Here is a 26,965-nt window from a genome sequence, read left to right on the forward strand (position 1 = left end):
TAATCTAAATCAACTTATTATGCACCCTAGTCCAAACTACGAGACTAAACGTACCGATCACAAGCATAACTCAGTGCGCATTTATGAAAAATTGAGTCTTTGTCTTACAGCAAAGTTTGATCCAAAGCGCTGCGTGTGAGTGCACTCCAGTGGTGCTACAGTGTATTCTGCATTATTTGCCTTTTAAGCTCGTGTTCTCGGGTCACACACTACAGTTGAATCACATAGAAACATTAAAACGATTAGGTCGTTTTTTCAATCTTTTTTTCAGAAAACGGCGTGTATCAGAAGGATGTTCTTGTGAGCATCAATTTGAAGGTGGAAGAAAGGCAACACTTAATCGGGATTTGTCAAGCAACAGATGTATGCACTCGTTCGCTGAGGAAATTTTGATTTTTAACACCTTTGGCTTGAAGTTTATTACCAAGGGCCGTGGAGTTGTGGCAAATAACGGCTGAGAAACTTAGTGGTGCTGGTGTAATGTCTGAGTAGACAGATCCATCTATGTCCTGGGTATCTGCCGAACGATTATTGACAATGTCTTTATACAACCAGCGGATTTTTAAACTAACCATCTACCTTAACGAATATACACTTATTTGCAAGCTAATTTTTTTTTCGAGGGACTCACTTTGAACCCAGCTGAATCTCCCGTTTGTGATTTTCTCAGGCAACTGAATGTGCTGCACCAGGCCACCTCATGTTTCAGTCGCTACGATCTTCGAGATATCGCGATAAGTGCATATCTTTGTAGTGTACTACTCATAATGTTGCTGAAAATCCGTCAACAACCCACAGCCGGTTTCGCCCTTATTGGAGCGATTGTTTGCATGGAGGATTCTGCAATTCACATTGCTACTAAGCCTAATAAAACACAAAGTTACTTATTACGTATTGGTGTAAGCGAACGAAATTACGAACAAAAAGTTTGCATTCGCTAGAGTACCTTTGCACAGTTTAGCAGAAATTCTATAAATATCATTTCAGCCATCTCCAAAAACCTCAACTCCTACCTACTATGATGGACAGCTACCATCAAGGTGGAGAAGAACGTCGATCTGTTATTCATTTATTATAGACATATTACTGTAAAGCAAAGCAGTTAAAACCACTAGGGAGTTTTGTGCTGTAATTTCCTAAGCGACAGAAATGTAAAGGGTTTGCCCTTAAACTGTGCATGTTTTGGTAGTACCTACAGATCAGAATTTTTGTTTATGGTTTTCTGGCTTTTGTTCACATGCCTTTCAGCTCCTGAATTTAGTCGAATTCACTATGAATGTAAACCAACTAAAGACCTGACCCAAGCAATATCTCGAATATCAGCTGGGCCCCAGGTGAGTCTCTCGAAAAAAAAAACAAATTAGTTCGCAAATGAATGTATATTCGCTAATTTCGTGCATTTTGGTTTCAGGTAGAGCATAAGTTTAACGGAAACTCGGGGATTGCGCCCACTTGATGAGCCCCAAGAAGGGTGAAACCGGTAGTGGGCTTTCGACGGATTTTCAGCAACCTTATAAGTAGTACATTAAAAAGACACCCATCTACCTTTTTTGATTAGATGTGACACACTACTCATAAAGGGACTATCATTGAGGTGGATTCAGTTGAGCCTCCTGTCAGAACGAAATTCACATGCAATTAAGAGTATTTGTCGAAACATTTAACCATCTATAGATCTCTCCATACGTTCATTCGGTACACGCAGCGCAACATCAATCCCCCGTCCTAATTGCAACGAATCTCAAGACAGAATAAACCGAAACCACAAATTTCGATCTTAAACCTCTGATCATTTGTAGGTGGTTGCGGGTTTGTGAAATTCAAACTCACATAAATGTCGCTTAAAGAGTCCCCCTTTGTTCTTGCGTAGCTATCCTGTTGGGTTCCTATTGGTGTAGGCAGAGACTAAACACAGACTGCACTCTCCTCCTACCTTATCAGAAGTGCATGTACTTGACCGTACCTGACAAATAAAATAGAAGACTCACGTACTGCTATTGCATTGCCAGCGCCCTCTGGAAGCATCTGCGCTAGCCTGTCTGAATAATTGAAGCTACGTTACGAATTCCTCTGTTCCATCGAACGACAGAATAACCAAATATCCTGGGTGTACTCGCGGTTGACGTCATAGTCGAGACTCCTCATTTCAATCAGCCATAATGCTTGAAAATCACTCGGCAGTGTTTTTACTTATGAACGGTTGCAAGATGTACTGAATTTGTGTCCACATGGCTCTTGTTGAGCAGACCTACTGCTGGGAAGATCAACCTAATCTGGTTAAACCGCAGTGAACTAGGGAAACACCAGACTTAGTGTTTCCAATGTTGTGTGGCAGATACCTCAGTCAGGGAAAACATCCAGCGCCACCGAATACGATGGCTCGGTCAAATACTACGCATGCCGAAACACCCTCTGCCGAGACGAATGTTGTTCCCCGTGCCTCTTTCAGAATGGCGCGAACCGCGAGTTGGACAATGCATGACTCGGCAGAAGGGCGTAAAAGAGATCACGGAGTTTGTGTGTCGTTGGTATAGTACCCCCTCCCTATGACCCCACCTATACTTGGCTGGAGACGTTGATCATTGATGTCAGTGGCCTTCCTGTTGTCAGATTGTCTGACTGAGCGACTGGAGGTGTAGGCACCTTAGAATGCTTGACGTAGGCTAGCACTAGATTCCCTCCTTCACCAAATCTTTTTCTCTTCTTTTCACTCCAGGGTTTTAATTATGACTATTCGAAACTTATGGCTGTACGGTAGTGAAGCATCAGTGTCAACACTCATGTGTGCTGTCTTTCATGATGAAGATGATGCATCAACAGCCGGCCACCTGAAATTTATGGAAATCGGTTTTTTTTGGGTCGATCAGTAGCAATGAACAAGAGCACTATAGGCCCGAGGTTTGTGCTTTTCGGGGGACTTCCTTCTGTCTGGTTTTCCAAATCAACAAACCAAACAAACAGCGTCGATTTGGCTATTTGACTTAGTTCCCGGCGACTGACCAATTAGTGGATAAGCTTTTCATTGACCGCCTGGAAATAGCACCCAGTGATATTAAAAAATGAAGCCTGATTTATTTTTCCAACAACAAGAAGCTTTTCCAATTTGTAGTCAGTATGACTGTGGCGGATTCCCTTATTTATTGTATACACTCTTGTAAACTCTGCGTTTCGACGTCACCTATCTAGTTTTCACGGTGTTCATGTATGAAAATGTGTTTACCTATTTCACGCTGAATTATAGTTGCAGTGCCACTAATAAGATGAGTAAAGAACCACAAGTCATAATTTCACAAAATAACTTTACGTCGTGCTAAAGTAGATTTGCTTAAAATGTGTACTGCAGTTTAACGCATCTTCTGTCAACCATGAAGAACTTTTATGATAATAGAGAAATCCATTCAATTGGGCTCTTAATGACAGAATTTTCAACGGAGATAATGTCAGCCTCGCAGCATGAAGTGTTCTGCTGCAGCTGGTGGGCAAATCGCCAATGAGAATCTACCGGCTGCTTCCTTTGATGACCTTGTCTGTTAACAGTTAACTTTAAGCCACTGACGACGACACAATGTCAACCTGAAATTATAACTTGTGAAGTACAAACTGATGGTCTCCAATCCGCGTCTTTTAGCGTCGCGGGACAAACAAACTCAGATCACTTGCTGCCCTTAAATGTTTATAAGTGATCTTCAAAGTTTACATGAGGCTGACCTTGGATAGCAATAGTTGTGAAGCCGTTAAGTAAACACAGTGGATCTTGTTGGTGTGTATGTGAAATCTGACAGGCTGGCTTTACGTTGTAAGGTTTGAAGAGATCTGCGATACCCGAGTAAAGACCGGTGCCACGTCGACCCGGTCATCAGCATTCCCGTCTGCTCACAATAACATTTGATCTACTTCATCATACAAGTTTGAGACTAGCACAGACAATCAGGTTCACTTGTCACAGTTCCTGCACCCATGAGCTGTTGCTACGTACTTTTTCATTTACCCATACATTCATTTGTTCATGCATTTATTCGTCCACTCATTTACTTATCTATTCGTTCGTTTATTTAGTCATTTCTCATTTTAGTCATTCACACATATATACAGGTATAGATTCAATCGTGTTTTTTTGTTAATTCATTAATACATGCCTCGAATCCAACCACGGATTAATCCACTTAGTCATATCATAGAGGAGGAAGAATCCTTAATTGTATAGCCAAAGTGTAAAAAGCTGCAATTTGAAACGTTAAATCTGAATAGTGCAGCATCCGAAAAGCCACCATCACTTTGGAGAAATGCAAATGAGCGGATGCTGGGCTCAATATTACGTCAAAGGGGAAAATAGACAGTTTTCCAGGTTTTTCTTATGGTGGACGGATGAATGAAAAGCCATTAGTGCAATGAAGTTCAGCTATCGGAACAGCCGTCGGAAGTAAACGACGCGAGGTGAGGTGTGGAACTGCACATGTTAAAAGGGACCCCCATTGACTGAGATTAAAAAAAAGGTGGAACAACATGAGGTCTTTGTTTGCAGAAATTTCGCAATAAGTGCCGTTTTGTCTTTCGTGAGATCCGTGATAAAGGAATCATAAGCTTAGCGAATATACACTTATTTGCAAACTAATTTGGTTTTTTCGAGAGACTCACCTGGAAACCAGCTGAATCTCTCGTTTGTGATGTTCTCAGGCAACTGGATATGCCTGAATGTGAATGAGTAGTACATTACAAAGATATATATGTATCGCGATATCTCGAATATCGTAGTGACCGAAACATGAGGCGGCCTGGTGCAGCACATTCAGTTGCCTGAGAATATCACAAACGAGAGATTCAGCTGGGTTCCAGGTGAGTCTCTAGAAAAACCAAATTGGTTTACAAATGAGTGCATATTCGCTTATTTCGTGCAACTTAGTTTCAAGTAGAACATGAGGTTGACGGAAACCCGGGACCGCGCCTACCTGATGAGCCCCTAAAATGGCGAAACTGGTCGTGGGCTGTCGACGGTTTTTCAGCAACCGTATGAGTAGTACATTACAATGAACCATGAGCTTCTTTTAAATTTCGAGTCAAGTTGACCCTAAGGTGTCGAGGAAGAAATGTCAAGCGGCACACTACTAACAGCACCAGTGGCTGCGTTTATCTTCATCAGACAGTGCGATCCCTAAATTACTGTGGTTCTGATTTTATGCGATTAACTACATTAGAAATTAGGGTTAGAATAAAGAAATTGCTTCCAACGAGTCTCAGGCACCAAACAGTTTGCATTGACTCACACGGCATAACTTACTAGTCCGACAACTTCAAGAGAGTAATTATAGTTTCTAATCATCAGCCTTACTGCCCACTGACCCTTACAGATAAGGTGCCGTACAAAGTACAAATGGATGCAAGTAAGGCCAGCATAAGGTGTAGCGGATGGAATCCATTTAATCTGTTTTTAAAAGAATGGACATATTAACCTAAGACTAGAATTCCAGCATTAGTTTTATATAATTTCCTCAATAAATATTTTTCCAAAAAGCCTCCGAACGTCTTTGATACCGATATTGACGATTTTTGACATGGAAGACAAACTACTTTTATTTCGTGAAAAGCGAAAAGGCTTTACAATAGTATTGGGTTATCATAACCTATTAAATTGGAGAAGCAAAATCATCCCTTATATTTCCATGCGAAAAGAAAAGAAATCAATTTCTCAGTTAGATGAAAGGTTCCCCTCTTCGGTAAACTTAATCTTTTAACCGTTAGCGATGCTAGTCGTCAAATGTATGCCAGCAGAGTCCTCGTCGCGTTGAACGATATCCAGATGTCAGCAATGGAGAACTGTGTGAACTGTCAGAATCCTGCCCTACTAGCTCAGGATAATTTTTTGAAGTTATTTGAGGATCTCAATGATAAATATGGCGCAATACACACAAGAAATAATGATGGCTTACCAAGAGTGCTCATGGTATCAGTCATATATATATATATATATATATATATATATAAAGTGCTTGCGAAGGGGCCCTGATGTCCAACGTAAAATATGAGTAGTGACCCTCAGAAAAGTTGAACATTGGAAGTTTGGTGGACAGAGACCTACTATTTGATATAATTTGTTGCATGGCTTTTGTAGAATCATGGCAACAGTTTAGGAACTTAAAATGCGCTTGAGAGGTGGAAGAAACACTTTAATGCTCAATGTGACAGTGCAATAGGATGGATGGTGAATAAGGTCTTGGCATCCAGAAATGCTCTTTTTTATCAAGCGATTTATGCAGCATGCCTGCCTTGCACAGAGGCACGGTGGTTTGACAGTGGTATGCTAGTGGAATCATGTGCGTTTGTTGTTGATCTATTCACTTAGTTAGGCATTGCCAAGCTTGGTCAAAAGAGAGATATGTATGTATGGAGATTAATAATCTTTGTTCGCTGGAACATGGAAACAATCACCTCGAAGGTAAATGAAGTAGTAGCCTCGTTAGACAGTGCGACACCTTGGGTGTCAGATTTGAATGACGCTTCTCCCAAACTTCAATTCAACAGAGAACATATAAATAGACCTTCAGAGACATATTGGAGCAACATAATCGCACAGCTCCTAGAGATAAAGATTCTGTATTTCGACCCAAAACTGCATCAGGGTTTCTTGGGTGATATTACGGGGATTTTAACGTTGCCTTGGAAGTATATGACCCATTTCATTTAGAAAAACCACAATATTCTGCAAGGCAGTACTGTCTCTCCCCTTAGTTTCACCATGTCTTTGCGTGCAGGACTAAATGTAAATTTAACTCTTTGAGAGCCCTTCCATAAGCAGTTTTTTGACCAACCTTAGTAGTCTTCACTGATTCCTTATCCAAGTTTATAAGATGTTTTGGAATGACAAGAGCATGACGGCATAAAATAACGCACGATGCACTTATTTGAAATATGTACCAAAACACATGGTAAAACATAAATGGCAAACCTACTTGTTCATCTAGCCACCTACCATCATCACGTTCAATGATCCGGGAAACTGAAGGTTGTTTCGTCCAGCTACTGGTGGAGGGAATTTAGATGAAACTTATCACCACACAACTCACCACCTGCTTGCGGATGAATACATGCTCTTCGATTCGGTTAGCGGCCAAAACTTTCTTTTACCGCCTCCGACAATAAACCTGATTAGGTCGTCGGTTGGAACGTTTTAGAACAACTCGTCGTGAAAATTATTGGTTATTAAAAAAGCTTATACTAGGTGAAACATCCACGAAATACTTATTTTTGCTCAACTCGAAAAAATACCACCAGTGGTGCATTTAATTTATCCATTATCCTGCCAGGCAACATCCGGCATGCCTCCCCACAAAACGTCCAGACATTGATAGCTAACTTTAGATGCTTCTCAAACATCCTCCATGGTTCTCAGTTGTTCTGCCTCTCAACTTAACGTCGATTTTCTCGTGTACTCGCGTTGGAATCATTGAGACGATCTCAGTCGAGATCAATCGAAAGTTGACAGCCAGGCCCACAGCCATTATCTATTTAAAATCCTACCCAGGCTGTCTTATTGGAGTAAGGATTCATATGCCGGATCAACAATAGCACCAACTTTAGGCCATGGGGAATTATTATCTACGTTTCCACAACTGAATCTCTTCTGCATAACCCACGGTCTAGAAACCAACAAACTGATCATTAGCTATTTTTATCAGCATTATCTCCTGGCATATTGAACCTGAAAAGTTCGCTGACACTCCCGTGTTCAAGCGCCAGTTATATCAGCTACTATTTTGCTACATCTACCTCCTTAGATCACCGACAAACCAACCTGCAGCAGCTACAACCATTGCATGGCGTGCGCGCAGGTTTACGGCTAGTGATGATGAAAGAAATTTTCACCTCTTCTTGGCGATGCATTATACTCCATGTCCGAGCGTTCCGAAAACCTTTAGCATCCCGGATGAATAATTTCAGGCCTTATTGACTTCGGTTCTGGATAAGCTTGCGGGAAGCATGATACATGTATAGGCTTAATCCAATGAAGATCAACCAAAGATCTGCGAATGATGGAGTCCCTACGAGAGCTAGACAGTTGGACTTGCCCTACTGATGCAACGTTGAAGTTACAATACTATCTGGGTGTACTACAGAAATTCTCTGTTTCTTATTGTGGCGAACTTCCGTTAGGACAAGAAGGTCATGGCACATTCTATGATTAGGGCAATAAAGCAATGAAGTGTGCTGCTGCTCCCTCGAACTTAATGGGTCTCAATGGTACCGAAAATGGCCTGAATGATCAATGAAACGAAGTCCATTAGACATTTTTCTTAAAAGTGACTTAGAGAATCGGCGTGAACCAGCTCCCCTCAGTCAACCGAGGCGTTGAGGAATGGAATGCCGGATAAGTGTCGTTCCATCATGGATGCTAACCTAATGAGTTCCGTGAGAGAAATAGTTCGGAATGCTCAGGAATCTTCTGTTTAATGTGGAAGTATTTTTTGACACGTTTATCAAATTGGCAATGGACTTTGTCTTACATCCTCTAATCCTTCTGCTTTTTAATGCACCTCCGGAAAGTGAGGTACACTTCTTAGTCCTAATAGAATTCAAGGATTTCAGAGTTCCATATTTCGATTTTCAATGTTCTGGGAGGATCACCTTCGGTCTTCTACTGTCGTTTTTTTTACGCAAAAATTTGGCTTGGTTTGTCCACACGATTGATTATATGCATTCAAGCTAAGCAGTGATATGTTCTCCACTAATCATTTGAAAAGGAATGCATTTTAAGAATAAAACTTCTGGCTCGCACAGACCATCCTAAAATCCGTTTCGGTCTGACAGACTCCGGGATTATTCATTATCAGATGCAGTTTGACAAAGTAACAGCAACTTTTTGAACGAGCTTATCGATCAGCAGCTGATTCGACCACATGACATGTGTTCGGCAATAGGGTGCACCGGAATGACCTTCACACCATTCCCCATTGCGGTCAGCTGGACGAGACAACCTTCGGTTTCTGAAACCAGTGCATGTAATTTCAAATACGGATGCGTGTGCAAACAAAACTGCCTGGAATTCCTTTTCGGAAGAATGAACATATGGTGAACAGTGGCGTGTGTACGCTGTAAATTAGTGTTGGTGAAGCGTCTATGGAAGTAAATTGTATGGAACGATTTCTTTCCGTATTTAGGTTGCGTGGATGGGATCGTATTAAAAATTGACCATTATTTCGGCAACCAGTAGGGAGAATTTTGGCGTTAACTTCTCATTAATTAGCAGCCGTAGGTCATAGTTTATTCTCAAAGAAATCTATTTCCCGAACATTTGCTAGATCCATGGGTCTACTTTTTACCGAATGGCCGTGATTCATCTGGATTTAGAGGAAATATCTCTCATATCGTGTTTCACTGAAGGGAACCTGTCCCAAATGTAGTTCTAGTACAAATGAATACGGTTAGGTTGTTACTGTGTAACGATATATTCGTTTTCCTCGAAGTTTCGTTACCTGAAACATAGAATGAAAAACCTTTTCCCACTTTTTTTTCAATTTATAATCAGCCTGCTATTTTCTTAATTCGGACGAACATGAGCAAACAGGGTCTGAGAGAACACCCTGAATGACAGTGGACTGGTATTCCGAGTACGGCTATCAGCTAAGTTCAGTTAAGTAGCCAGTGGAAAAAAGAAAACCGCATTCTTTCAAATTTGTCCAAGCGTGTTAGAAATGTGTGATACAGTTTACTGCTGTAATACGGACAAATATATCAATCGAAGATCCAGCGACACCAAAACAGTTTCCGTGACTCACTGCACTATGATTCGCTCCAAAAACCGTACTATACCAGATGGAAACAAATGGTCATTTGAGCAAGAAGTCATACGCCCTTGAGTGTTGCATACTGCCCAGTGGTAGAAAATTCTTCGTTTCCAATGGTAGCAATTCCTAGGTGAACTAAGGAACACTACCATCATAGGAACAAACTGAACACCATCACAGGAGTTCCAATCTGTGGTACCTGCTGTGCAACCTCCAGGAGAAGCCTTTAATCATTCGAGTTTGTTTACTATTACAACGTCACAATATATCTTCTCATCTGTGTACCCGCTTTATGCTTACACACTGTGACGAATAATCCTGCAGGACAACATATCCTGTGACTGATTTTGCCCTAAGCGTTGAATCGTTGGGTGAATGTAATTGAAGGTTTAAGCTAAGGCCGGGAAAAGCTATTCCAAAAGGATACTACCAAAGAGTCAATATCCAAGTTTTCTTGAAAAGTTCCGTTTTTGCAGAGAAGATACAAAATGGAATCCTTTTGACTGTTTCTCCTGCTGACATGATCAGCGTGCTGGTCAGTGTTTCAAGTCTCTGTAGTTTGACTGATTTATCGACTACAATAGTTGAAAAGACTGAAATGCGGGTCCCAGTGACTCCTGTTCCGATTAACCCATCCCCTGAAATCAGCAGCTGCTACCAATAAATATCTATATGAATAAGAGGGAAAGCTTTGCAGCCACTCTATTTGTGACAAAACTGCTCTAGTAGCATTGAAAACCTTGTCAGAGTCAAAACGAGCATTCGTGTTCACACAAATTCTAACCATCCAGAATCTTCGTTCAGAACCCACCTTCCTTGCAATAGGTAGGTAGTTAATTTTGCACTCTTCGTACCTGTTGTTCCCCAAAATATCTCTTAGGACTGTAAAATATAAACAGACGTAAGTAAAGACTTGTACCTCTGCTACAGTACACCAGTGTTTTCTTGCACTCTTGTTTATTTTATTCCTCGAGAACCTGAACTTAGTAATAACAACAGCCTAGTAACAACAGGCAAACTATCTTCATCGTTTACTTAGCATCGGTCGCTTTTTACAAATCTCTGGAGCTCACATATAAGCTCACATCCAACTCACTATCGGTAAACCTGAAAATTTGAGGATCATCATGCATCTCTATGCATTTTGGTTTTGAAGTTATGCAGCATGAAGCTCACGTTTGTCTACTGGGGAAACTTGTATGTTTGTTTACCAACAGTCACCGTAAGTACCACTTTTTATACTTTCGTAGAATTCAAATGAAAGAGATTAAATGAGGTGCACAATTGAAAGGATGATTTGCTATGTCTGTTGAAATTCACAGTGAGAAGCTACCACAAAACTCGAGAAGCACGGGTTATCAGACAAACTTGACAAAACAATGAGAAGAAAACTATCAAGTATATTCCTAATTCGAGACTGGTAAACATAGCTAAACAAGCCGGATTGTGTAGTGTAGATGACCAGTTCCGTGAGTCACTAGCAACACAATTGTCATTTCTGACTATGTACACGAAAAGCAATGATCGAAACATCAGCTCTAGTAGCCAATATTGTAGTGGTTTTGTACTCCACTGTTTGTTTCATAAACAGTTCCTAGTTTGGCAAGCTTCTAAATTGAGTGCGCACCCGTTACATGGACCTACTTTTGGTTACCTGGACAAAATTGATTGGTCGTCTAAAGAAATGGTTGTGTACCAATAAAGAAATGCCTTTATCACTTCAAAAACTTGGAGGCTGTATCTTTTTACTTGTGCTAGGTTGCTCTTGTCTTGGTGAGATTAATCGTCCCTGAACAACTCGGCTTGGCTGCGTATCTGCCCATATCATGTTCCCCAGACTTCAGGACAAGACAAACGCGACTCTCACTTTGAAAGGTCTACCGTTTTCTCCCATTTCGTTTTCCATTTTGATTAATTTGTCATTTTTTGGAATTCACTTTAATCTGTTGATCGAAATTAGGCCTGTTAATCTTGGAAACATGATATCGCCATCAGAATACCAAGCTTACCAAGCTTTTTTTAGCGTCTAGTAGATGATATCTGGTCAGAGAGATTTTTCAGGGGAGTTGTGAGTTGCAATGATGATTTAGACCAAGATGAAATAGGTACAGGCTGCGCATAGGCATCCTTCAATCAGGTGAGTGTATTCTCGAACTGCGCCCTAATTTGGATGACTTCACCATTGTCCGTCGAGAAGTAACTAAACTGTCTAGTTCTAGCTTCTTGAGACAGGTCAAAGGAACTGGACAGATTCAACGAGCGTTCAGAGGAAATGACGATTCAGGAAAACCCAATCAAGGAGAAACCGGACAAAAATCCTTGTACAGACGAGATAGTAGTTCGCGCTTTTCCATCACCTTCAAAGGAGATTCAAACAGATACAAGACCCATGGGCTCGGAATTCTCGAAAATGAGAATGCAAGTTGAAAGTGATCGGTCACCGAGAATTTTCTTCCCCTTGAGAATCATCGGGCTGATATATTACGAAGCAGTGACCGAATTTCCAATTCCTAAATTCATACTGCTGGCCTAATGTTTACACAGTCACATCCAAATTAACTTTGTTTTCTAGAAGTTCAACTGCTGGTAAGATAACTTTTCCATGCGTCTTCACAGTGAATCTTTTAGTGGGCACGCTGTGAGCTAGAATCGTTTTCAAGTGGCAGGTAATTTAGAAGTTATCGGCATTATTCGAAACCCACCACATCTAGGTTTCAATGACAAAGAATTACTTCCTTGCATATCCGAGTCCCTCCTGAAGCCAGCTTCTTCACCCACGATAGGTTCTTTGTAGGAAAGAATAACCATTGCACGATTGTTTATTTGCCATCATTGTTAAAACCGATGGGAATATGACTCAAAAGCTAGTTATGGAGATATCGACCCCAAGCACCGGGTGTAATTTTTTAGTCATTTTTTATTGCAGTCTCAGTAGTAATTCAGTGCGGATTTTCCTCCCAACATTGTTACTGTCATACTAATATGCTCAGCAAACAGAGTGTTTTAAAGAAAATCTTCATGTGTAGCTTGGTTGAAGAGGTCACAACTCCATATTCCTTTCTTGACTGTATTGTATTTACTATTAGCACAGAACTGTCCAATTATTAGGATCAAATACTACTGCGCAATACTTTATGGGATATTATCGATGGTTTAAATCTGAAGCAATGGTACGCTGTCGGAGTTACTTGGCAATATATTGTCTTTGGGTCAATAAGAAGAAGATGCAAGAAGATATCATAAGGTCCATTTTTGTTAAGACAAATGCATACTTGAGCTGCATCACCTGTAATTCTAAGAAGACCAGTTGTTTTTTTTTTGTTTAATGTGTTTTACTGCGCCTTTATAGCATGCATCGACTTGAAGGTACATCGGTTTCCCGGCAAATACTCCCTATGCAACCGCCGCAGTGCATAAGAGGCGCGAGCGGAGGCCAGTTAATTCGGGTTTGTTTGAAGACAGCTTCCGCGGCCTGTAAACTTCTCCTGAGAGAAAAATGTGGATCAATCGAAATAAGTTAGTAAAAACTGCTCCTCATAGTGATGGTTGTAGCAGTACAATGAAGTAAAGCGTGTTGACTACAGTCTCCGCGTAAACAGGAGCTACAGGCGGCAGTTTATGGTCCTGTTATGAGTATAAAGTGAATTCGGGACGGCAAATTGATAAATTTTCTATCTTAATAATATATGTTCTCGATCTAATGACGCTATTTGTGGACCCCCGACATCAGATGGTACAATATTTTTTGTCATTTCATGGGTCACATCATCAGTATCTAATTCGACGACATGCATCGATTATTTCAGAGTAGTGCTGTGTAGGCTCATATAAAATCTGTCTTAGAATGCGCGGAGTTCAATTCTGCCGCTTGTTATTCATTAACAACAAAGTATCCTAGCCTTTTGAGAAATGTGCACTCAAGATAATCGGGATGTACTTGGTAAAATGTGTGAAGTATGGTCGTCCAGGAGAATCAACTGACCACACACGAAGAAAGTTTTTAATGAAAACTCTTGTTTGTAGGCTGCGCACGTGGTACATTTCGTAAGTGAAATCCCAAACCCGAAGCCGATAACTTAGAAAACACAAACCATGACCTCCAAGCCTGTCGCCGCTCAGTCAATGAAGACTCTCTGCCAACTCTTCTTTTTCATGCGCCTCATTTTCTCAGACCATAGTCACTGGACCAAACGAAGGTTACGTTTCCCAGTATTGTACATTTTATATCAGGTGATCCTTATTGATACACAGCATCTGCCGCTATTCGGAAGGTCGAACTTGAATGATGACTGATGGTGACATGGATGCCATCGGTGGTTTCCAATTAAGTTTACCATCGAATAACTCAGAGAGAGAAACATGGCTGGTCCAGTAAGCGCTCCACAAATTAGAAATCTGAAAGACTCAACATCAGCAGAATTGTTCCACTTTCCACAATTTCGTGCGTCATTATGGGCTGGATTTATGGGAACATTTATTGTATGAGAAGTATACAACGCAAAATACACAGACGGCGGTAATGGAAAACACGTCAGACACAAGTAAATCATGACAGTGGTAGTGGATAAGGTTACATCATCGTCATAATCATCATTGTCAGCTGTATTAACCGCGTACTCGTCGTGCAGTGGTTGTAGCTGCTGCAATTTCGTTCACTGATGATTTGGTGAGGGGGGGGGTATGTAGCTGCGCACTGCAGACGGCAGCTGATTAATTGGTGCATAAATCCAGCACTGTCAGTGGGCTGTCGAATGGGGGTTGGAAAGGGAGCTATGCATTGAAGGCAATAGCACGGATGCACGAGCGCCATTGAGGGCGGGACTGAGCCATGTCTGACAATATCTCTAGCCATTGATGTGGCCCGTATCGGGGTCCCCATCCAGCAAGACGGCAGTGACCAACGCAGCTGAGTTTGCTGGTAATGGCTTTCATACTTCTCTGCCAAGTCATTGTTTGACTGTCTCTGGCTCTCTTCCACCCTTTACGTGGTTGTGCGAAAAGAGCCCTTCAAGGAAGTCGGTCGACCGGCATACGCAGCACATGGCCAAGCCAGCGCAGTCTACGCAGTGTGATCAGTTCATCTATCGAGGGTGAGTTATTTCTCCCGAATACCATTCGACGTACTCCAGAATTGCTAATCCGGATTCGGGCAATGCTCCGAAGACATCGATGGGAAAACACTGAAAGTCTTTTGACGTCCTCAGCGCGCAGCGGCCAGGTTTCCGACCCATATAGTAATATGGAGCGCACCGCAGCATTGTAAACAGATCATAGTCATATACTTGCCTCAACCCCGGTGACATTGGAGAATCCCCTTGACAAAAACTTTTCTATGGTGTTCCGCATTTAGGGTGGAGCTTTTGATAATTATCTTAACAAAGACAAGCTCCAGATCACCGGAAAACCTCACATATATCTCCTTACCTGAACCTGTGCCGCATGGCACCCACAACGATGCGTGTGTCTGTATGCGGGTACGACCACTTCTCAAATTCTTCGCGCTAACGTGTTGTAAAGCCGAGCAGTGGTTTTTATTTGAGTGTCTTGTCATAAAACGCCACAAAAAATTACTATTCAAGCACATTTGAACCATTAAAACCCTAAGCAAGCGAATGCTTGCATCAGCAGATTATGTCAAGTCCGGAAAGTCCTTGGGGATGACAAAGTGAGAATCCGTCCTCGGCAGCGAGAAGTTTCCTCATCCTCAGTGGCATAACCTTTCTCACACTCTCATTGAATTCATCTACGTTTGTTGACCGGCAAACTCGTCAACACTTTAACGTTTATGTGACCGTTTATGGACTTGAGGTCGTATGAAATATTGATGTGAACATTCGTGTAGGAGACTTAGTAGCATAAATTATTGTTTATTAGCTGGTGAACATAACAGTACTGAAATTATCCGGATTGATATTGTGATCATCTAATAATTACCGACTGACCGAGAAATGACATTTCATTCAATCGATAGGCCATACAAACTCCAGCTGCCTGCCTTGGTTTATGATTTTACTCCTAAAGCTAGGTGAACAGCTCCGATAAGGCAGTCCCTGATATAGCGAACAAGATGACCTGATGAAGCTCAGTAGAAAAAGACCTAAGATTCTGAGAGGATTTTACTGAACTACGATATCAGGTTTCACCCGGCCTGAAAGGTAGTGATAAGTAAATAAACAGTTGACAAAATGGAGAAGTTAATTTTTCTACTTCTGTGTGACGGCAAATTCTGAGGAAAAATGATGAGACTGCATGTTAGAAAGGTTACCAAACCCACATCTGAAACTACATTATTTGGACATTTCGATAGTTGGCGGTAGGATGTTATGGGATTTGTAGAAGTCACATGCATAACACTCGTTTCACGTCTTCCATTTTTCCCGACGCGACTACTGTGGTAGGTATAAACGAAACAGAGAAAAATTTCACCCTTATTGGAGTTGATCAGCAGTCCACATCGTGAGTCATGCAGGGGTTCGAACTCCGAATGTTCAGAATGCGAGGCAAGCTGTTTTCACTGCTTTACCAGCATAAGTTAGACGCGTCCAAATGACACGTTTGAATAGGCGATCCTGCTCACCCTTGAGTGATGTGGTTGGCTAACCCGGCGGCTCGAACGACGATTCAGTAACTGTCCTGTTTGTGTCTGCCCGTCAAAAAGTCCGAGTCAGGCAGCACCATGGACGTTTGCTAACTAATTAAACAACTAATTAAAAATCCGTCCAGCAAGTTTTAGACATCCTTGGGGCAGTTTGACTGGGATCTTTTGACAGGTGGATTAGTCATTCGACACAAACATGGCAGTTATCAGGTCGTCGTTGGAGTCTTCCGACAAACCAGTCACATCGCTCAGGCGTTTATATCATCGTCTATTTAGATGTGGTAATTCAGGGGTGTCCAGGGTGTGCTAGTAGAGTAGCAGTCATACGCTTACCTCATGCCAGATGTCCGAGGAAAAAGCATTACTGACGAAGCATGAACCCAAGAGGTGAACTGACCTATAGGAAGCCGCTTCTCGGGTGGAATATCTGCAGCATTTTTTAAATGCGCCAAATAACGAGTGTTACTTTTACAAAGGTAAGTTTGCAACTGATGGATTATTTTGAAATATCTGTAAACATCAACCAACATTTGGGTGTAACCCTATTGAGTGACTTTGTGTGTCTGATCTGTTAGTAGTCCAACTTAAAGCGTGAATCGTGGAAGCGAAAACAGATTTTGCCATCTGTTGTACCAGCCTCAGTCGTATGGGAGTAACCTGACCGATAAAGAAGGGTTTGTCTTGCTCGAATGGCGTAAACAGTACCCTATCGAAGAGTAAGTTGCATGTTGGATTAGGCCAGGTAAATGAAATCTCGTTAGGACCGGAAAGATCGGGAGCATTATCTGTCAGTATCGTTTCCTCTAAGCAGTAGTTTCTGGCACAATAAGAATGTTGGCACTTTCTGTAATGCAGAATGAATTCTTCGACAAATAATACAAAGATTTCAGGGGATCAATGTGCACGGTAAGAAAAGAATGGGGATAGTTCTCACATCTGTGTAGATGCATGTCAAAGTTCCAGAAGGGTGGAATAAAATATACGGGCGAAGATTAACATACTAGGGGAAACGATAATCCTCTCGCGTTCGACCCAAACTGGTTGTTTCCCATCGGAAAGTTTGGTTTCTACGATACTGATTACACTTTTGGTTCACTTGTATTATTCCACAAATCCTTTTCACTAGAGAAGTGTAGTTTTTTCAAAATGTCGGCTTTGCTCAAAGGATGATTAACGTTTGGAGCGACACGGATTGCGCTTCCATTTTCGGTGGATTTAGAACGATTTGTAGCACTTTTTCGGGGTCTCCAGTAAAGGTAATCGAATATGGCCAGACTACCGCCAAAGAAGACGTAGCAGGCATATATGTACACTAAGACATCTCTATAGCTGAGTGCGGGAACAGCGAGTTGAATAATTTGAACAGATATTCCAGTGAATATTTTGTCCATGAGTGAAGCGAATCCATGAATAAACGCTCCCGTTTTCACCTGAGTTGTCCCAATCATGTCCGACACAACAACAATCGCTACCACATTGTTGAACGCCACTCCGATGCCTTGGAGGACGGCAGCAGAGTACAACATGGCTTGGTTGGTGGAACCTTTAGGATAGAACCACATCATTCCACAAAAGCCCAGAGTGAAAAGAATGCCCACCACCGTGTTGCCCTGGATAGGTAGGATGTGAAACAGAAAAGGCAATGACATAAATGCTTGTTCAGATACATTTCCCATAAGAAACAAGTGCTTTGTTTACGCATTGCACCACAGTAATTTGGCTGAGTTGCAAGCAAGTGGGCAAAGACTGTAAAAAAACAGAATGAACCAGGATATACGGGAATATTGTCCATTGTTTAGCCAAGTGCCGGTGGAAGGAACCTAGTTTTATGACAGCAGCAATGTTGAGTATGGGCCATGTCAAAGTTCATTTGTGCTCATTTGTGGTAAGAATCGACTCAAGTCATCTGTTCCTATAGAACTCTCAGTGCGCCCTCGAATTGTAAAATGGTGTCCCTATAAGTGCGGAAACTAAACCCACCACCAACGGTTCGAGGAGAGGCATTCGTTATTTACTGAAAGTTCTAGCAGTTCCTTCTCTAGCGGCACGAATAAAGTCTGTGTACTAATCTCTGAGGCTTAGCTGGTGTTTTGTAACATGCAACGCCTGAGGCGACAAACTGTCACATCAGGCCACAGAACGGATCATTCCTTGAACAGTTTTAAGATGACGTTTACGAGCAGCGGAATGGGGCTTCCTTCATCGACTCAGATCTGTTTCTAGTATAGGGTTGTGACAACGAATCTGAAGCTGGTGACTGGTTTTTGATCGGAAAACATGTTCAACACCAAGAGCTGTGATAGTTTGGTCGTGTCTTCTGAAAACTGACTCACAACGTACCGTACCAAATTTAGAGTAGCGCAGGCAACAAAATAGGAAATTCTGGCATAGCTAATGGATACAAAAGTGAACACAAAAGTTTGGTTATCTTGGTGATGCCTGCCTTCGAGTATGAAGTGCACATGATCTTCCAAGATCTTGATCACAGACTGCAAGACGTGGTCGCTAATGAACGAATTTCATGTTGCCACTTGCTGTCCGATCATCTTCTCAGATGCATGGAGTTGCGACCGATCTGATTCGTGACCATTCTAACTAGCACTGATATAGTCATAAGAACGGCAGTTGAGTCATGAGGCCCTAGTGCTCATAAAACACTTAACACTGGTGCGAAGACCTTCTGAGTGGCTAACTGGAGTGACAATCACATAGTGTGCGGAAACCATGCTATATCGCTAATAATCGGGTAGTAGAACGGAACTTTGAGCAGCAACGATACATCGTTTAATGAATAACGATGTTCCTGAGATCTGCCATATCTTGGTTACCAACCCCTGAGGATCCGACGATGTGGACGAAATTTCCATAATTCTAAGACCCACCGAAGTGTTCGGCCTCTGATGTGTGTCTAACTGTACATTGGTAACATTGGCGTTTCAAAAGCCTTGATCAGGTCATGCGTACTGATCAGAATAACAGTGCTGGGATAGGCTAAAGGGTCTTATGGAAAAGGAGCTTTTCCACAATGGATGAGTCATTCACACTTTATTGCTTACTTTGGTTAGGAATTGTACTTAGATTATTAGAGTACAATATGCCTCGCAGAGGTCTTATCACCTAACCCTGTGCTGAGGGTAGCGAACCAGAGCAGAAAAGTCTGTGACCTGGCCTGAAAATATTAACAAGTGAACTCAGTCGGGTCAAAATGGATCATCTCCCTGGATGGGAATTCCGGAGTTTAACTTACCAACGGTTAGTGATACTAGCAGGCGCCCAATCACGCAGCTAGTGATACTCGTACAGGAAGCCATCACATTTGGTGCGCAACTGCTCTGAGAGCACTATCAACTCCAATGCTTGGTCACATCTCTTAAATAATCCCATTCGCGGTCACAGCCTGCAGCAGTTAGTGCATGATTTATAGGTAATAAACTGACTGGCTGGCCAGTATATACCCCGTCTTTTAATTACGTGCAGCTGTCAAATCTGATTTGAGTCAACTGCATGCTCAACACTTCCTGGTCCTTTGGGAAAATGGTGATCCATCTGTTACGAAAGACTGTTGAGAAGGGGTGAGTCCTGTCGATTTGCATGGCGGATCAGAGATGCCAAGGGTTGTCAATCGACATGGACATAGGCATCGATTGACATTCCCTGGTGCTTAGCTGTCCTGTCATCTGAATTAAGCTCGAGGGCCGAAATACTACTAAGTTACCCAAATTTAGACAGGAGAAGTCGAGCTGCAGAAGTCTGGTGAACACCACGGATCTTCCGGTTAGTTAGTTCGTGTCTAAACCACTGTTGCATCAAGAAGTAAAGATCGCTTGATTTTTGAATGCCATGCAGTTTCTTTTCACATTGACCGATTTTATCGTGTTTTGGGGTTCATAGCAGTAAGTGTGATTAAGATTCAGGGTGTTTCTATGCTGTGTATTCATATAATTGAAAGGATTAAGGTAAGGGAAACTTACCAGGCGGCCGGTCAGTTTCGTTATCCGGTGTTGTACTAATGTTGCCACGAGGGAAGTGACGAAGATGACAACTGGAAGAGTGACAACGCTTGACTTTTCCAGTTGAAGAGCGTGTATGAGAAACGGCGACAAATAAAACTAAAACGGACGGAAGCATGTATTACCATTATTTGGTTGATCGTCCTTTGCGCTTCAAAAAGCAGTTGCTGCTTTTGGAAAATTAACGTCAATAGGATCAACTGCTTTACAAGGGTCCACTTTAAATGCACACTTTCAGAAACAGGCTATGAATTGTACGTATTTCTTTTTAAGAATTTGCTAGCAGTCGTACATAGTAGTTGTTTAACAGAGTCCATCCATTTGAGTTTAATACTGGTGGATGAAATTGAATCCGTAAGCCTCTTTGGTATACTGCTACGTATGATCTACAGTCAGGTAAAATAATCTAGGGATAAAATGGGAGACAAAGATCAGCAAACAGCATACAGAAGCGATTGCAACACAGTTACATTTCAGGATGTGGGTGGCGAGCAAATACGAGTTCAGTCTCTTAAAGTAGTCAGTCGAACTAACTGAGTCCTCTATCCAGCCTGTCTCTCAGCATAAGGTTCGTATGCCACCACCTTCTTTTAAACAATATCAGGTGGTAGGGGTCTATTTACTGTCAAATCTACACTATCCGTCTGTGTGTAGGCCATCAGAAAAGCGAAAATTGGCACAGCAGTTGCGTTGCCGCTGAACACATTCCCATGCACTCTAAACCATTTAAACTCCATTTGGCCTCTGACTTACAAGTTACAAAGGCTTCAGAAGGTGAATAGAAGTGGGACACTCAGGATTCATTCAAAGGCTGAAACAAAACCCAAGCAAACGTTTAGCCAGTTCATCTTTTAAAACATCAGTTAGTAAACATGGAAAAAGAAAACCTGGAAAAGGTATTGGAGACAATAGTAATCTTGTTTATTTAATAATACCTTTCAGAAAGCCATGATAAATTTGCAAACATAAAATTCTCTCTCAGGACACACGAATGGCTGCAAGGTCCCAAAAACTCCTGGTCTACTGAGATGTGTTTGATGAATTCTCTCTGCCAAACGATACAGCAATAAAATCTAGCCTCCATTTTTCACTCACGACCCACACGCCTCCTTCACTGCCTGGTTTTTTCGTGACAGCGCTTGTGAGATTTCCTTCTCTACTCACGCTCACGCGGTCAGTTTTTCTTGGTGAATCGATGGTAACTTACTAGACTGGCTCACCACTGCCTCCTGGTATAGCAGCTCAATTTGAACGTCAAAAACTCTACATGTCCTTGGTTTAACAATTGCTTCACAGTTTAGGAAATGAAAGCTGTATTTCACAAACAGCGCATTGTAAGCTGTGTAGCTACCATCAAGCCCTTGCGATTTAATTCAAAGGCCTCTGGTAATTTTGTCTGTCGAAGCATGTGAAACCAGCGTTGTGTGCCTTCAAACTCTGTTCTATATGCATTCTCATTTCCTCTACCGATGAAGCATATGATAAGTGGTATGTGGTGCCTCCCAGTTTACACTATAATCCAAACTTACCATTGACAACGTCACACCAGTTCTCATGGTAGTGAAAGCCAAGCAGCATATCCAAAACCGAAACTCTCGGAACCACAAGTACCAAACAAGAGGGCACTCTTTTTCCACAGTTCCTTGGGTTGCATGGTTTTCCCGATAGGGTATATCAAGCTCTGTGACTTGTATTCGGCTTCTTCCGATCTCATTCAGGCTGCTGCATAATGAGTGTAGTTCGTCAAGGCTTTTAATGAATTCTGGTATGGGACGAGTTGGATTTGATTGATTCTCACCTAAGTCCAGAAAACAAAGAATATCTAATTGAAAATCATCCGAAAACTGTTGCAGTCTAAAAAGAACAAGAACCAGGCTTGCGGAAAACGGATTATAGCACTGCTGTGCATTGATTTTAGACTGGCTGTTTCGGTACGCCAGGAACTTAGTGACTTAGCGGATGATGCCGGTCTCCACTGACAAGAAAACGGACGAAGACGGTTTGAATTGACACAACATCACGTCTATTCATGCCATCTGACAACCTGTGGTAGGAATCTACATATCACCAGTCGACCATACTCCACCCGTCAAATAATTGCTTATATTCGGCTCCGCGGAGACCATACTTGGCCACCGGTAGTGTCAACGCTGTTGGCTGAAAAATCCATCCGGTACCAGCCACCCTCATTGTTTTTACTGTATGATGTATAAAATATAGCATCTGTTGAGCAAACAATGGTGTGTTCTCATCGAATGTACAATGATCTTTGATAAAAGTATAGTACATCACAACACAAAACCACTAAAATCTCATTGGGAAGTATCGAAACACTATACCACGCATGATCTAAATTAGTGTTACCAATAGTATTATATTATCGTGCCAGCGCTGATAGTGGGTCCCTTTTCATTTCAGTTTACCGAAGAGATGTAAGGTGGCCCAACTTTGCCGTGTAATCATGCTAATGGAGTTCCGGAATGTTGGCAGCAAACAAAGTGAGCTGGACAGTTAATTACTGAAACTTTCCTCCAAGCGTTTAGTTCGATGGGCACCTGGGCGGTCGATGGTGTGGCTAGCTGGGAAATTGATAGAAAAAAGTTTATCCGCTTTTTTCGACTAGGTGTTGTCACCGACAAACCCGTATGAGGAACTAACGACGCCAGTGTTTTGCAGAGAGCATAGTCTATAGTTGAAACGATTGGCTGCACACTATCGTCATCAGATCATAACAAAAAGTATGCTTTTTTTAGTTTATTTCTAACAACAAAAATAATTTTGGACAAACAAAACCAAAGGCCTCATGACACGCTGTGGAAGCATCGGATGGCTCATCGACCAAGGCAGGAAACTATTGATCATAAGGCCCATGGTTCAAAACCAGGCCATGATTTCAGATTGTTTCTATCTGAGATTTGCAGTGTCTCAGCACGCAGACTTCCTATGACTTGCAAACCGCTATACATTGATACGATGCTGAAACCGAACCACTATTATTATTGTTGTGCTCTGCAAGCGATGACCAGAGACAGCATTAACTGAAAGGTGATAATAACGAAAAAGACTCATTTGAAAGCAAATTTGGTTTTGACAGAGATTCATCAGGGATCTAGCTGAATCACTTGTTTATGATGTTTAGCTAATTTCGTGCAATTTGGGTTCAAGTAGAACATAAGGTTGACTGAAGCTCGGGACTGCGCCCACCTGATGAGCCCCAAGAAGGCCGGAAACGGTCGTGGGCCGTAGAAGAAGTTTCAGCAACCTTATGAATAGTGTATTACGTCTATGGAAGCTGATATCCTTAAGCTCTAGGTCCACTAAATTTAAATGGGTTGCCCAAAACCTTATTGATTCCACTCCTCAGGAAACAGGCAAAAGTTCTTGCAATTTACAAGTTTTCCTTGGTTGTTCAACCAACTGGGTCACTCATTAACTCATCACTCATTTCTGATGATGTCTCCTTGTATGGTAAGGGAACATTTACAAGTCAGTTGTGAAATTTGACGAAGAGATAAATAGCCAACCTGACTTAAGCAGATCGTAGTTTTATGAGAAGGACTCGCACAAGACCACTTGGAGACTCATATATCCAAACCACATATTCCGTCGGCAAGAGTGTCAGCTGACAGAAGAGGTTGTATCCAGAAAACAATGGGTCCAATTCAGGTTCTCGGGTTGAAATGTTGGTGTGGCCTGTTTTGACTTCAGCCAGATTGTTGACAAAATAGTCCATCAAAGGCTGCTAAGTAGGCTGGACACTTAATGAACCGAAAGCACTTCCACCTGTCAGATGTCAGAATGGTTAGTTGACCAGCGTTTGCCGCTATCATTGTGGCGTATTGTTTGCAGCGGTTCCCGCGAGCACCACCCTCCTTCCTCAAAGTGTTCGTATTATACATCGGTCAGCTGCCAACGATGATTCATTCTCCACTCTGGACCGCACAGGTTACGTCTGGATACATAGATAGCCTTGCAATGGCGACCACTCCGAGCATCAAAATCATTTTGCCTCTTTTGGTTACAAAAACTAACCACAATGTTTCGTAGCTTGGAAGGCCTTGTGCAGCTGCATACTGGGGACATTCGGTTTAATCAGATATATCTCAAGTGACATATTATCAAACACTCTGAAGATAGCAGCTCATACCTACTGAGTCTAAGCGTCTGCATAGATTGTGCCATCTTCAGTACAAAGGTCGTCCCGTAGGTCCAAGTTGATTCAAGTAGAACATGAGGTTGACGAGCTGATAAACCCCATGTCTCTGGCTGGTCTACCAACCTTTGTGAGTAGCTTTCTTTAGAAAAATGCGTGCACCTAGAATAACAAGCCCAATGAAACATGAGGTAGCCTTGAATTTGAGGAATAGCATAGAAGAGAGATGCTGCTGGAATTCACTTGAATCCTCCGTAAAGATAAGACTTGTTTACAAATGGGTGCGTTTCAGGAACTTGGTCATTTAGTCACTTGAAACCATGGTTGGACTACGGCTAGTATGCAACACGGCACTCTACTCTGGGTTACGTATCATCTATCTGACATTAAGAATCTCAGTACGAGGATCATGCAGCATCCCCAAGTTGTCCCTTCAAACTACCGTCCGTGACACGAAACACCAAAGGAAAATGAACTCTAAATGTTAGTCACTCTACCACTGCCTAGCGATGTAAGGTGCAGAGGCCATCACTTAACTCTTCGAAAGCATGGGACCTCAGCCTTCTTGTGCTTGCCTAGTAGAAATGCCAGTCTGTGTAAGCCACTAACTGCAGTCGTGGTGAAGGTAGATAGCGATCATATTTTCAACTGTAAACTCGATGAACATATTGGAGGCATGTATCTCACTGCAGATAGCTGTTCAGCGCGTGATCTTTAGATGGGGCTCAGGCTTTTGAAGTTCTTTTTGCAAGCTATATGCCAAATGCTGGATACATGCAGAATGGCTTGTCAGGTCACTCTGCGGTGAAGCATATCTGCTTCATCTGCATTCACCATGAGTGGAAATAAATATACAATAGAAGTAGATTCCCAACTACAAACTCATAGTTAACGTGGTTCTGGAATGTAAAAAACTGGTGTCTTTCCTCTTCTGTGCGGCATATTTCTGAATGCAAATAAATGCACAGCTGGTCGAATTTAGTGGCCTATGGAGATGAGAAGATTTTGACAGAATACTTTCTCTTGAAAAACCTAGGTGCTCATTATTCGAAAATGTTTGTATAGCATAACTATTTTGTTTTCGCATAACTATTACCTCACTGAACCTAGGTAGGATGAACTTAAGAATAGCAAAACAGTAATCCAATCGATTACGACCAACTGAAAGCCGTACGGAAAAACATGCACTTTGGTAAACGTGTTTTATCAATTGCCGTCCTTCCTGGTTGCGGAAACCTGTCGATCTGGGAAGGTTTGTCACATGCTAGTCCTGAAACAGTATGTTCCTATTATGCAACACATTGAGCCACGATCAGGCGTTATCTGCCACTGCATCAGTCACTCCGGTGTATTTTGGCGCTGCTGAAAATATGCTACGGAGTGAAATTTGCTTCTGAGGACCTCCCACCAGCAAGGAGTCTAAAATTAGTGTCTACTGAGATGAATTCTCTTCTGCAGAAGATATCATTTTCAAACAGAAGTTTAGTCTCTGTGTTGAGCAAAGCTACCTAGAAAGGACTGAAATATTATTTGGGACCATATTCCAATGGAGATTATCATTCGAACGTTGAAGCATATTTACTGGAGAGCGAGCAGAAAAAACGGCTTATTGTGTAAGTACCTTGTCTAGAAGGACCTCAACGTATCCAACTAAATTCGGAATCCTAAAAGTTACCAGGATTTTCATGTGTTTATAAAATAATGGTACTTTTTAATGATTCTCTGAGCTAGCTTGCTAGATTTGCTTAAAGTGCTGTTGGGACAGATGCGTTTGAAACGCCTTTTATTAGTACAGATGCCAACTTAAAGGACACGTCTAATTTTGGCCGGTTGTTTAAGGATTTAATTAACGTTTGAGATCAACCAGGGATTTATCAACGAGAGTCGCCCCTTTTACGATGTCTCTCCAGGAAGGAATAACCAAAGTAGTGACACGCGGAGGTGATAAATTCCACACTAAAAACATGGTTACCACACGTTTAGTTGACAAATTACTCAGCGTCAAAATCCAAACGGACAAAAGCAAGAATAGTGTGTCATGGTTTTTGCCGAATACCCTTGGAGGGGCGTTAACTCGATAGCTTCTTAAAATGCACTTCAAGCCGAATCCGTATTGCCCTAGGGAGTTGGGAGTACGTCCAGTTGAGGGTTGAGCACATTAAGTAGACCGAAAAACATTAGTCACTTATTCCAGCTGTGGAGACAGATCTGTGCAAATTATCGTTATGTTTGGGAACTAAATTTTAACTGTGACTGACTTGAAGCAGGTTATAAATTTTTGAAAATAACGAATGCCATTGTACTGAGTGTTGTTCCATCTTTTTGCTGGTTGGATTCGCAGAATGCAGACCTTTGGATGTGTATTCAAATGTCGGAACAACTGATTTTCTAAACCATGGCAAACAGCTTCTAGTAATGGATCAGACAA

At 41.9% G+C, this 26,965-nt stretch overlaps 1 protein-coding gene across 1 annotated transcript in view; it reads right to left on the reverse strand.

Moving 5' to 3' along the window:
* Nucleotides 1-17,210: 17,210 nt before the first annotated feature.
* T265_04923 (hypothetical protein) overlaps nt 17,211-26,965 on the reverse strand; it is a gene marked incomplete at both ends in the record, with an annotated part of 29,608 nt that continues 19,853 nt past the window's right edge. The window contains 3 exons of the mRNA XM_009169791.1: nt 17,211-17,984; nt 20,346-20,483; nt 21,914-22,182. Coding sequence (XP_009168055.1) covers nt 17,454-17,984; nt 20,346-20,483; nt 21,914-22,182 — 938 coding nt within the window. The remainder of the gene's footprint in view (nt 17,985-20,345; nt 20,484-21,913; nt 22,183-26,965) is intronic.

This window comes from Opisthorchis viverrini (genome assembly GCF_000715545.1).
Source record: "Opisthorchis viverrini unplaced genomic scaffold opera_v5_90, whole genome shotgun sequence".
Lineage (NCBI taxonomy): Eukaryota > Metazoa > Platyhelminthes > Trematoda > Opisthorchiida > Opisthorchiidae > Opisthorchis > Opisthorchis viverrini.